The sequence below is a fragment of the Quercus suber genome, unplaced genomic scaffold (genome assembly GCF_002906115.3).
Source record: "Quercus suber isolate HL8 unplaced genomic scaffold, Cork oak 2.0 scaffold_525, whole genome shotgun sequence".
Classification (NCBI taxonomy): domain Eukaryota; kingdom Viridiplantae; phylum Streptophyta; class Magnoliopsida; order Fagales; family Fagaceae; genus Quercus; species Quercus suber.
The window spans coordinates 303,047-316,876 of NW_027069974.1; the positions used below are offsets into that span (position 1 = coordinate 303,047).

The 13,830-nt window shown below is 32.7% G+C and overlaps 1 protein-coding gene across 1 annotated transcript; it reads left to right on the top strand.

Moving 5' to 3' along the window:
- The first annotated feature begins 12,111 nt into the window (after positions 1-12,111).
- On the top strand, positions 12,112-13,530 carry LOC136063424 (uncharacterized). The gene has a single exon (XM_065763793.1). The coding sequence runs from the start codon at positions 12,112-12,114 to the stop codon at positions 13,528-13,530; it is 1,419 nt and encodes a 472-aa protein (XP_065619865.1).
- The last annotated feature ends 300 nt before the right edge of the window (positions 13,531-13,830 follow it).

The following is a 13,830-nucleotide window of genomic DNA, read 5'->3' on the forward strand; positions in this document are numbered from 1 at the left end:
TTGTTTTTTTTTGTTTTTTGTTTTTTTCCATTTTAAACTTTTATATATAGTAAATGGAACAGGGGATTTGTATTCCACATAAACAACCCAGCCAAATAATGATAACAAAGAATAAAAATTCTTTGTACCACATTTTGTGTTCCATTTTATACTCTACCAATCATGGTATACCGAGCTTAGTAGAAAATAAGCTTGTAATCAAGTAACTTAGTATATTCGGATTGGCTAAATGGGATGTGGTTAGTATGTTAATTTGTCCACCTCGGAATCAATATCTAGCATACCCCTTGCCCTTGGGTTAAAGTGCACCCCCACCCTCAATGGATGAGTAGCCCACTTTTGAGAAAAAAAAAAAAAAAAACCCATGGTATGCCATTTGTTTAAATTTTTTCCATGTTAAACTTTTATTATTTTATAAGGAAAGTCAAGTGAACACATGGCATACCATGATTGGCAGAACATAAAGTGTAATCCAAAAAGTGGTATAGTGATTTGTATTTGATGACAAGAAGCTAATGGAGAAAACTCTTCTCCCATTCCTAGCGGTTTATTCCAACACAAATGCTGGGTTTGTTTTAAAGTAAATATCTTCAAACATAAAATATTTTACATATAAAACATTTTCAGGTGTTTGGTATGACATGTAAAGTTTTTTAAGCAAATCATCAAAACTAGTGGCTTATTGTCGAAGCAGTTTCCAGTGATTGGACTTTAGACACTGGTCATCAGAATGGCAGCTTTGGCTATTGAACATTGGCGAAATAGTGTTTCTGGTAATTAGACCGCCAATATTGACTACCTAGCCTATCAAATCAGTGAACCAACCACTAGATGGGGGAGAAGGGAAACTACTATATGTTTTTGTAAAATATTTTACCAAAATTTTAAAGGTACAACATTTTATAACTTTTTATAAAAGGATTTTACCCTCAATGGAATATATTTTACTTCAAAATTGACACGCACAAAAAGGAGAGTACCAGCTTAGGGCCTTACGCATATGAATTGTTGTTTTTAATTAATGAGCCCATAAAAGCAAAAAGGTCCATATGGACCATATCTTTCTTGTAGCCCGCAAAACAAAAGACAAAAGATTTTCTTTTTCTTTTTTCTTCAAGTTCCCCAATCGGCTCATAAACAGTCGGCTCATAAACAGTATTTTGAATAGTCTTTTTGGTTTAGTAAGCTGTCTTTTTTTTTTTCCTTCTAGTTCTCTAATTTGGTTTGAGCTTGTTTCTATTTTATTTTTTTAATAGATCTTTATATATTTACTTTGTCCTTGTAATGTAAACTTACAAGGACAAAGTAAAATAAAAACAAGCTCAAACCAACCTGTAGCAGCCTACTACTTATGACTTGTTGTAAAAATGTTATGGACATATCATTTTTTGTGTGAAAATATTAAGATAATCATCACAATATTTTCAAAACTGCTAAGTTGTTAATTATTTACAAGTCAAAATAAAATATAACAATATTATAAAGGTATTATAAAAATGTTGTGTCATTCTATTATATTTTTAGAAATTTTTGTTCATTTAATCAGTTTTGTAAAGCCAAAATTCACTATTTCACATACAATTTTCTTGGGTTAACTTTTTGTACTTTTTTTTTTCCTTTGCACGCCATTTTAACTAAAAACACATAGTTTTACACACAAAAACAAAAACAAAAACAAAAAACTTGGGAAAAAAACACTTTTCATCATTTATGTTTGGGGTAGTTTACAATTCCTTATTAAATTTTAAAATCAAGCAATTTTTCCCTTAATATTTGGAAAAGAGCAAATATGTCATACTGTTATTCTCTCAGTTAAACCCTAATAAAAACTTATAATTCTTAAAATATTTTATTGTGTGATGTCTAAATTACTCCCGCTATATTTTAACATTCCAAAAAATTTCTTCATGTATTTTGAGTTTTAGATGATAGAAATTCTTGGAAAGTTGGAATGATGATATAAGGTGTTTTATTTGTTATCTAAAGAACGTTGATTTTCTAGATTTAAATTTTCGAAACTTATAATTTATTTAATGAAAAATTCGATGACACATACCTTATTTATTATTATTAAAAAAAAATTTCTTAGCAAAACTCAATTGTTTATTATTGGAAGATAATGATATTCGTTATCATTCTTAGAAGGTTTTAGTAAGTAAATATATTGCCTTAAGCAAGAAGGTACTAAAAAAACTATTATAGTAAAATAGATATTTATATGTTAAATAACTACCCTAACTTTGTGGTTGATCAAAATTCTTATACGAATGATATTAAATTTTTACAACATAATTATCAAAATTCTTAAAATTAATGTCTCTTTGATTAATGTAAATCTCTATATACTTTAAAAATCAAATGATTTATATATTTGTTTTGTAATACAAATGAAATCTAGAATTGACCTTAATCACTACTATTTTTCCACAGCAAGCACGTGCTTTGCATATGCTGCCCTAACTAGTATATATAAAAATAGGGAATGAGTAAAGCTACCGTGGAAGCTACAATGACAAGCTACAACATTTTGGGTTGTTCAAGTCACACTATTTCACACTTTCACTGGCCGCCTTCTTTTTAATAATAATAATAATAATAATAATAAAATTAACATAACAAATTGCCACAATAATAACAACAACAACAACAACAACAACAATAACATTATAACAATTATAATAATATATAAATTTTTTAATTTATTTTTTTACCTAAAAACATTGATTTTCTAAGTTTGAATCTTCAAAACTTATATTTTATCTATTAGAAAATTCAATGACACATGCATTTTGTTATCTTATTTTTTTCTTTTCTTGCCTAAATGGGTGCTCATTAAAAACTAAGTAAGCTCAACATTGCACCTAGACTCAAGGAGAATGATAAAGAAGAAAGTATGAATGAATTTTTTTTTTCATTGTTTATGGTTAAATGTATTTAATGAAGAGCTTCAATTGTATGATATCATTCATTATGAAAATTTAAATATTGTAACAATGTCTTAGCAAAAATAAGATGTTTTTATTGTTGGAAGATGATGATATTCGTTATCAATATTCTTAAAAGTTTTTAGTGAGAGAATATTGCCTTTGGCAAATAAGTACTAAGAAACTATTATAGTAAAATAGATATTCATATGTTAAATAGCTACTGTAACTTTGTTTGTGATCAAAATTCTTATACGAATAAGATTAACTATATATAACATACATTTTTTATGTATGTATTTTCATATTTTTTCAAATATAAATTTTATCTTAATTTTCTCACTTAAGAGGTAGTACATACCATCCTAAGACAATGGGCATAGCTACAGTGGTTTTGGTTTATTCAATTCCCACTATTTCATTGGCTTTCCTTTTTCCTTTTTTTTTTTTTTTTTTTTGGTGGGTAATATTGCCTATTGACCCGGTTTTATATATATATATATATATATAAATGTACATATGAACTATTACCCTAAAAATATAAAATATTAACACAACAAATTGTCAAAATATTTTCACAATTGTAGAAGTAAATTCCTTATAGGCCAAAATAAAATTATAAAACATCATACTAGAACTAACCACAACTAAAAATAAAGGTATTGTGAAAAAATAAAGCGTGACATCATTTACAACACTTTCATAATAAATCATAGGTGGCAAATTGTTATTAGATCCTGTCGGACCGTGTGCCTTACTGAACCATCCAATGACCAATTGGTAAAGGATGAGGGGGCACAAATCTTTTATAGCATTTGATTGCAGACCAAGCCCATTGGTATTGAAGCGAATTGTGAAAATTCCTCACAATCCCTCCCTCACAATGCAGCTCCAACAACTCGAACCTATGATCGCGCTCTGATACCACTTGTCGGACCATGTGCCTTACCAATCCATCCAATGACCAATTGGTGAAGGATGAGGGTGCACAAATCTTTTATAGCATTCAATCGCAGACCAAGCCCATTGATATTGGAGCGAATTGTGAAAATCCTTCATAGATCCAATTTAAAATTACCAATGAAATTACTTTTTTGCCCACTTATAACAACCTGTAACAACCTACTCTTATGATTTGTTGTGAAAATATTGTGGATATAGCATTTTTCTTGAAAAAAATTTAAGACATTTTGTTGTTATCATAATATTTTCACAACTACTAAAGTGTCAATTATTTATGAGTGAAAATAAAATATAACAAAATTATAAAGGTATTACAAAAATGTTGTACCATTTTATTGTGTTTCTAGAATTTCTTTTTTTGGTTTAGTCAACCTTGTTGAGCCAAAATTCATTATTTCACATATAGTTTTCTTGGGTTAGCTTTTTGTATTTTTTATTTATTATATTTTTATCTTTAATGTTAGGTTCTAAATATTTAGGCTAAATGTTTAGATTCTAAATTTGTGTATGTTGGCAAACCGAGAACAAAAATATGTTTAGATTAGGTATTAGACATTGCTCAAGGTTGTTCAAGTCAAGATTAAAGAACAGTTAAGCTGTAGAAAGAAGAGTTTAGATTCTGTGAAGTTCAACTGATTGAAAGAAATGCTCGATTGATCAAAAGTCGTAATCTGCAGATTTTAAATCAAGCCCAAAGCCTGTGAAAACGTTTAGGTTTTGTGTCCAAAACTACTTAGTATAAAAGGATAACCCTAAATACATTTCGGAAGTTCTTGGAAGCCTTATGAGTTACACTTGTGAGATTTGTGAGGTTTCTGTAGCCTTCCAACTTAATAAGTATTTATCAGAAGCTAGATCTGCAATCAAGACCTGGTGGAGACAAGTTGTTGCATAAAGATCTATTGCTGATGGTGATCTGCAACATTTGAGTGGATCCCAAAGTCACAAACATGGATGTTTATGTTTAGCAAATTTAAATTCTATCACAATGAATTTGTTTACCTTGAGGATAGTTAGGTTAAATTCTCCCCAGGTTTTTTACCTTAAAACTGTTAGTTTCATTGATTTTCCTAGGTCATCATATTGCTTGCCTTTTTTACTTTTCTGCACTAAGTAATATGGTTGTATGTGTTTAACATATATCTGAATAATTAACCTAAGTAACTACTTGGCTAATTAATTAGGTTAAACAAATTTGGTTTATTGGGGTCTAAACAAACAAACATTTACGCATCATTTTAAGTAAAAACACATAGTTTTACACAAACAAAAATAAAATAAAAAACTTAGAATAAAATCATTTTTCATCCTTTATGTTTAGGGTAGTTCATAATTCCTCCTTAAACTTTAAAATCAAGCAATTTTCTCCTTAAAATTTTGGAAAAGAGCAAATATATCATGTTGTTATTCTCTCAGTTAAACATTAATGAAAGCTTATTATTATTAAAATATTACATCGTGTAATGTCTAAAATACTTCCATAAAATTTGAACATTCCAAGAATTTTCTTTACGTATTTTGAGTTTTAGATGATAGTAATGCTTAGAAAGTTGGAATGGTGATATGAGATGTTTTATTTATTACTTAAAGAACATTAATTTTCTAAGTTTAAATCTTAAAAACTTATAATTTATCTAATGGAAAATTTGATGACATATATCTTTTGTTATCCTTTTTTTCTTGTTTATTTTCTTGCCTAAAGTGGGTGTTCATTAAAAACTAAGTAAGCTAAATATTGCATCTAGACTCATGTAAAATGATAAAGAAGAAAGTATGAATGAAAAAAATTTCATTGTGTATGGTTGAAGGTATTTGATGAAATGTTTCAATTGTAGTATATGACATTGTTCATTATAAAAATATAAATATTGTGACAATGTCTTAGTAAAAATCAATTGCTTATTGTTGGATGATGATGATATTCGTTATCATTCTTAGAAGTTTTTAGTGAGTGAATATTGCTTTTAGCAAATAAGTATTAAGAAACTATTATAGTAAAATAGATATTCATATATTAAATATTTACCCTAACTTTGTGTGTGACATACATTTTATATATATATATATATAGCTTCATACTTTTTCAAATAGAAATTTTATCTTAATTTTCTCACTCAAGAGGTGGCACATGCAAGATAGCACATGCCTTGCACATCTCACCCTAAATAGTACTTAAAAAAGAAAAAAAAATATTAATTCACTTTTCATTTGCACAGGCAATGTACATATCTTTACATTTTTACACTAGTATATACTTCATTCATATTTGTGTGCACATGATATGTTGTACATATTTTTGAATGATATCTACGTTTAAAATATGAAATAGAAATGTGTGAATAGATGATATACATACAAAATGAATGTGGTATAATTAGAAGTGGCAATTTTTGTTCGTGTGTTGGGTTTATGTCATGTCGATTCATGAGTATTTACTATATATATGAATCAACACTAATTCGACATGTTTATTAAATTAGTCAAAATTCCTCAACTCTAACACAACATTTTAATTTGACGGATCAATCATGTTGATCCATTTATCGGATTTTATATCATAGCGAAAAAAAAAAATTTAGTATTAACCAAATTGATCTGAAATATGAAAAACCAAACAATTTGATATTTTTAAGTATAAAATTCATAACTAATGAGTAACTACATTACAAATAATTATTCAAAAGTGAAACATATCTCAATATCACAAATAATCAATCACAATATGTCAAAGAAAATAATGCACAACAACTAATTATAAGTTTATATACCTAAGGCTTTGAAGAGCATATTGGTAAAACACTATTTAATTAAAAGGGTTAGACTAGTCAAACGGGTTTTGTGAGTTTGACACAAACACGAAACGTTTATTAAACGAGTCAATCATGTCAACCTGAATATGACACGAATTTGTTAAGTCTCAACTTATAACCTGCTAATTTCATGTTATATTTGCGGGGTGTATTGGATTTTGCCACCCCTAGTTAACTTATAATCATTGCCCATTTAAGTGGCTTATACTGTTTGTTTTGTTTTTTTTTTTGTTTTTGTTTTTGTTTTTTTTTTAAGAGAAATGAACACACGCAAAGGAGGAAAAAACTATTCTAACACAAAAACACGTCAAAAGCTCCAACCAAATTCTCCATGCAGCCTCAAAGTACTCAAAAGTCTTTATGAAAAAGAAATTTTAACACAAAAGGACGTTAGAAACTCAAACCAAATTCTCTTTGCAGCCTCAAAGTACTCAAATTCTTCGGTCAATATTTTTGCCTTGTTGCATGCGAGAGGAAACCCAATAAGTCGGACCAACATGGCTGTACTCCTTTGAACACCCTAGCTACGCTACATTCAAAATTCTCGCCCGATAAGTTAGACCCACATGGCTGTACTCCTTTCAACATTCCACCTACGCTACATTCAAAATTCTACTCTATCATCTTTTTCCAGGAACGTGGAGTGAGAAAAGACGTAAACGTTAATTCTAGCGTCTGAAAACGACCTAAAAAATCTGGCGTCTGTTGTGAAAATCTAGTGTCTCAGTGAGCATAACAGTAAAAATGACGTAGAATTCAAATGTGGAAAAATGGTACTGTTTGAATTTTTTTTCAGGAAGTGATACTGTACACACAGAAACAGAATGGATGAAAATGCAAGAATAGAGACAAATACGAGTGATTTGGATATTACCCATAGCTGGCTGTTAATTGCTTGCTTCAACCTTTATTTTTCTTTTGCTTGGACAATAATTTAAGCATGTTTTGTATTGTTTTAGATAATGACATTGGAGTGTAAAATTCTATCATGTCTCCATTCTAACGAATGAGCTAGGCACGCGATAACAATAAAACACTTGATGGTAGGAATTGAACACAAATTGTGTTTGGCTTTATTACCCATGCTAGTGTTATGGGATATAAAACCACTATTTGTGTTTCACTTTATACTTCACTAATCAAAGTTTGTCATGCATTCTTTTTCTTTTTCTTATAAATCAACTAAAGTTAAAAAAATATAAGTAAATAAATAAATAAAAACCCCAAACACATGACCTATCACAATTAGTAGTGTAAAGTGAAACACAATAAGTGGTATTGGTAATTTGATTAATTTCTTTCAGTGTTATGAAGACTTGGCATAATTATTTTGGATAACTGAGCAGGGGCTAGGCAAATTTTCTTTAATCTCCCAACTGTATAGAGCTTAGTCGAAAAAAGAGGAAATCCTCACTTTTGATCAAGAAATCGCATATACTTTATAAACAATCTTTGAAATCCAAGAAATAAGACTTCTGTCAAAAGTCTTTATAGTTCAACTAGTTGACATCTCCTAATATTTTAAACCTCTTCTCTAACTGTTGAATTACCAAAAAAGAAAAAGAAAAAAGAAACAAAATAAGACTTATGTCTAATCATTTAATTTACATCCTCTATTTACACAAATATCTACAATTAATGCAAAAATGTCTACATTTTAAAGAGTAAAAAAAAAAATGTTCATATTTAAAATAGGCTAAAATGCAAAGTTTACTTTCTAAATTTTTTCAGATTTCATTTCAGTCTTTTAATTTTGCTTTTGTTCATTTCAGTACTTTGACTTTCAAGTTTATTCAATTAAGACTTTTTCATTAACTTTTATTATATGTTGTGGTTAATTTTTCAAAATTTTAAATTTTTCTTCAAAATTTTTAAATTAAAAAAATTCAATTAATAATTGAAAAATATTTTCAAGATTTGTTTTTTTCAAAATTTTTTAACAAAAGTTAACGGAAATGCCTTAATTGAATAAATCTAAAAATTAGAGAACTGAAATGAACGAAAGTAAAGTTAGAGGACTAAAATGAAATCTAAAGAAATTTAGAGGGTCAGTTTTGCATTTTAGCCTTTAGTGTCCATTTGGATTGAACTTATTGTTGCTGAAATTGAAAACTGAAAATTGAAAACACTGTAGCAAAATAATTTTTAAATGTGTAAATAGTACTGTGGGACCCATTTTAAATATTTTTTATTACGTGAACAGTGCAAAACAGTGCATAAACAGTATTTTTTTGTCTCTGCACAGTAAAATCATGTGATTTTACTGTTTACTTGCAGGGGGAAAAAAAAAATGCAAAACGTGGACTCAGCTTTCAGCTGAATCCAAACGCCCTCTTAAAATATGAAAGTGAATATAAAAAAATAGATGTAAGAAAATGGAGGTAAGAGTATCATTTCCCTTAATTTTTTTTTTTTTTTTTTGAGTAAATCATTTCCCTTACTTGATAAACATGACAGCAAAACAAATAAAGGCGGGCCAGGTAAGCAACAAAAGTGAGAAAAAAATTATAAGGAGTGAGCAAGACGTACAGAAAATTTTTATGACAACAACTAATTTAATATCTATTTTTATAACTATTTAACGTGGTTGATTGTGAATGATATGAAAGTGATAAATACTCAACCCCTGTCTGTCACCGTATAAAATAAATAATTGAAAAATGGATCTGCGCTCTTAAAAAATCTCGAGAAAGCTATACAAATGGAAGCCCCAACAATTTTAAGTTGAAACCAAAAATTTTCTACGAGGAAACATTCATTAAATGAGAGTTGATTGAGTTTGACTAAAGATGAAGGCAACAAGGATAGGAACAAATACGTGTTGAAGCAATCTACGTGCATGGCGGAGGATAAAGATTTAATTTGACATTGAGAAATTGCTCATTCGGTTAGGGCATCATCCAAGTCAGGCAACCGTGGTCTATGGGCAGTGTTGGATTAATTCATTTGGAATGTCCTACTCCCGGCCGAGCTTTCCGATCAATATTACCTGACTTCTCAATCGACGATCTACTGCTACCTCTTAGTTGAGATTCTAGGGTTAGAATGCCATGAATGAACCCAAGGTCCAAATGGATGCTTTTCGAAATGCCTTAAAAACCTTATATTTTTGTGGTCCTAAATTTATTTGGAATAATAAAAACTACCATAATGGGGATGCGAATACTCAAATTTACTTGGAATAACAATAACAATAACAATAACTCATGGTTTTTTGATATTTTTGTAATTCTCAAGAGTTAAATAAATTTTTTTAGTATGGGCAATTTTGTCAATTCAATAAATTATTACATCCCCACCAATAAATAATGTAAAATCACCCTCATTTAATAAGGAGATGTGATATATTTTGTAAACTTAGATTACAGTAATGTTAGAAACAATTAAATGAACCAAACACCTTAATGTCACATTAAGGTAATGTGCATTACATTAAGAGTACATCACAACAAACCAAACGCCCTTTAGGGGTATGCAACTAACCCGCCGACCTACCAAACCCAACCTAGCCAAGTTAATTTTTAGGGGTTGATGGGTTGAGTTAGGTTCCCAACTCTCACTTTTTTATTTTTTTTATTTTTATTTTAAATTCAGCTTAGGTCAAATTTGGGTCAATAGATTAACAAATCCTTCTAACCCAACCCAACTCACATATATTTAATATATATATATATATTTAAAACATATATTTTGTGTTTTTATCCCTACTAACTACAGAACTAGTTCATGTCTATTTTATTTCTCAACTAAGTTGGAATAAAACTAGTATTTGATATTTTAGACAACTCATTTTGTACCCCTTATAACCCGAGCTCCCGTTCCCTAATGATGACATCACTTTGAGGGCTAGGGTTGATTTACAACACAATCTTGTGAATCTTTATCTTGATTGCAATATCCAAAGCATACATGCTATCCAAGAAGATTATGAGGCTCATATAGTCAGATTACTCAGGTTGTCATTGACTGTTACTTTTGTTAGGGTCATATTTTCTATGTATTGGCTTACTATTTGATAAAACACATTTTACTTGTAATTGGATAGATCTAAGTTGGGTTTAATGTATTAAGAAGCATGAAAAGTTTACATTTTAAGTGGTATCATTAAAGACATGAAGATTGATTCAAGAAATAAGTGAAGAAAAACAATTTTAGTAATTCTCAACACTAGTCTTGACACTAGCATCTGATGGATAACAAAAAATCACATCCATGGTTCGTCCAGATGGGTCGTCCATGAGAAACGGTTAGCCAAACAACTAGGCCGTCTCCTATTCGTCCAGATACCTCGTCCTTGGGATGTTGGGCAATTGACCAAACTTCAGAGAGCCAAGTCGAGAGTATCGTCCATGTGCAAGGTGCATAGACGACCACACAACGGCACGACAAAGAGTCGTCCATGCGCAGAGCGCATGGACGACTACGCAAACACTTAGCAAATTTCGGGGCGGTTCATCGACCCGTGTTCATTGCCGCCAATCCCTCCCACGTATGTAACTTCCAATGGTGGTTATGGTTTTTTATAGTCGTTAAGGAGGTTATGTCCGGATTCCAAGATTCTAGGGGAAGTTATTGAACTAGTAACCGCCCTATAATACCCTATATAAGGGCCGGTCTTAACCATGCAAAGGTATGAATTTCCTGAGATTTTACATTGAATAAAGTTGAAACTCCATTAGAAGAAAAAACTAACTTCATCATTGGAGGGTGTTTGGCCGGTTCGCTCCGGTCACCCTTTGACTGCTTTCTCTCTTTGTAGGCCTCCGCTAACGTTGTAGTCCACCGAAGCCGAAGTGTTCAACTAACTGATTCCATACATCATCAATTGGCACCGTCTGTGGGAAAAATTGTGAATCGATTTGCGACTTGCTTTTTCTGGGACAAAAAGTCGAATGGTTCGGACCAAATCGAGGGCTACTAGCCCAGGCCACCAAGAGAGTAGGGATGCTTCTAGCCATCCCCACCGAAATCACCAATCAGCGCCTGTTACGCAGTCGCCTTCCATCCAACACATACAATTCATGGCGGCCGCGATGGCGGAATTAACCCGCCAAAATCAAGAGTTGACTAGGGAGATAGAAAGGCAGCGCTGAGAAGGGCATGCTGAGAGACAATCCCAGAGTCAAGAAGATGGAGGAGGAAATGCTGAGCCCGAGATTCGATCAAGAGGCACCACTTCGCGAAGGGTGCCACATCTAGAGAAGAAAATGGATCAGATGAGGAAGGTTATGGATGAGATGAAGGAGAACATGAGAAGGGCAAATCCCGTAGAGGATTTGGTTCACCGAACAGACTTCCCTTTTTCTGCTTCCATCAATGGGCATCCCTTGCCGCCTAAGTTTAAAATGCCTTCCCTGGACTAATACGACAGAGCACGTGATCCCTTTGATCATATTGCTACTTTCAAGACTACAATGCATCTCCAAGGGGTCCCAGATGAGATCATGTGCAGAGCCTTCCCTACCACCCTTAAGGGACCAGCGCGAGTATGGTTCAGCAAAATACCCCCGAATTCTGTAAATTCTTTCGAGAAGTTAAGCAAGTTATTTGTCAATAATTTCATTGGGGGACAAAGACACAAACGTTCCTCGTCCAGTTTGCTAACCATAGAGCAAGGAGAAAATGAGAGCCTGCGTTCCTTCATCACGCGCTTCAATAGGGAAGCCTTAACAGTAGACGAGGTGGACGACAAGCTTCTATTGGCAGCCTTCCACAATGGGGTTAACTCTGATTTATTTATTCACAAGTTGTATGAAAAAGAGCCCCAATCCATGGCTGAACTCGTCCATTCAGCCCAAAACTTTATGAATGCAGAAGACGCCATCATAGCTAAGAAGAGGAAAAGGGCTGAGAGGATGGAGGTCAACCCCCCACGTCACTCTGATCAAGGAGCTCGTCCGAAGAAGGGACGGACGGAAGATAAGAAGGATCGAGACAGGGATAACAGGAAGGCAGGTCCGTCAATAAGGAATCAGAATTATACACCCTTAAATGCCCCACTCGATCAAGTGCTCATGCAAATCAAGGATGATCCTTCCTTGAAGTGGCCAGAGAAGATGAAAGGAGATCCTAACAAGCGCAATAAGAATAAATATTGTCGCTTCTGTAGGGATCATGGGCATGACACGGATGAGTGTTATGACTTGAAGCAGCAGATTGAGAATCTCATCAAACAAGGAAAGTTGAGGCATTTCGTTGGAAGAGATCATAAAGATGAAGAATTGAAAGCGAAGATGGAAGAGTTATCACGGCCCCCACTCGGAGAAATAAGAGTTATCATTGGTGGGACGTCGACAGGGCAATCCTCCAAGGCGAAGAAGACGTACCTTAAAGTGGTGCAGAACGTCCAACTCTCTGGACGACCCCCAAGGACGAAGGAAACAGACGAACCAACCATCACTTTTACGGACGAAGAAGCTGAGAGGATCCATCATCCACACGACGATGCAATCGTCATTACCCTACTTATAGCAGATTACAAAACCAGGAGGGTGTTGGTGGATAATAGAAGCTCAGCAGATATATTGTATTATCCCGCCTTCCAGCAGATGAGGATTGGACGAGATCAGCTTCGTCCAGCATGTTCGCCACTGATAGGATTTGGAGGAATGAAAGTGCAGCCCGTAGGTACCATTACCTTGCCTGTAGTAGTAGGGTTATACCCGCAGCAAATAACTAAGGAAGTAAATTTTCTTGTGGTGGATTGTTCATCCTCTTACAATGCCATCATTGGAAGACCAACCTTGAACAGTTGGAAGGCAGTAACATCTACCTATCATCTGTCAGTTAAATTCCCTACGGAGTGCGGGGTGGGGCAAGCACAAGGAGATTAGTTGGCAACCAGAGAATGTTACCTAGCCATGTTGGCTGTGGACGAGCAAATGCAGGCTATGATTATAGAAGAAAGAAAAATTGTTGCAGAACCGATTGAAGTATTGGAAGATATTTTATTGCAAGAAAATGATAGTGAGAAATTTACTAGAATTGGAACAAGTATGAAGAAGAAGGCGAAAGAAGACCTCGTCCAGTTCCTAAAGAAGAATGCCGATGTTTTTGCATGGAGTCATGACGACATGCCTGGCATTGATCCAAGTGTAATTACTCATCGACTGAATGTATCCCCCTCATCGAAG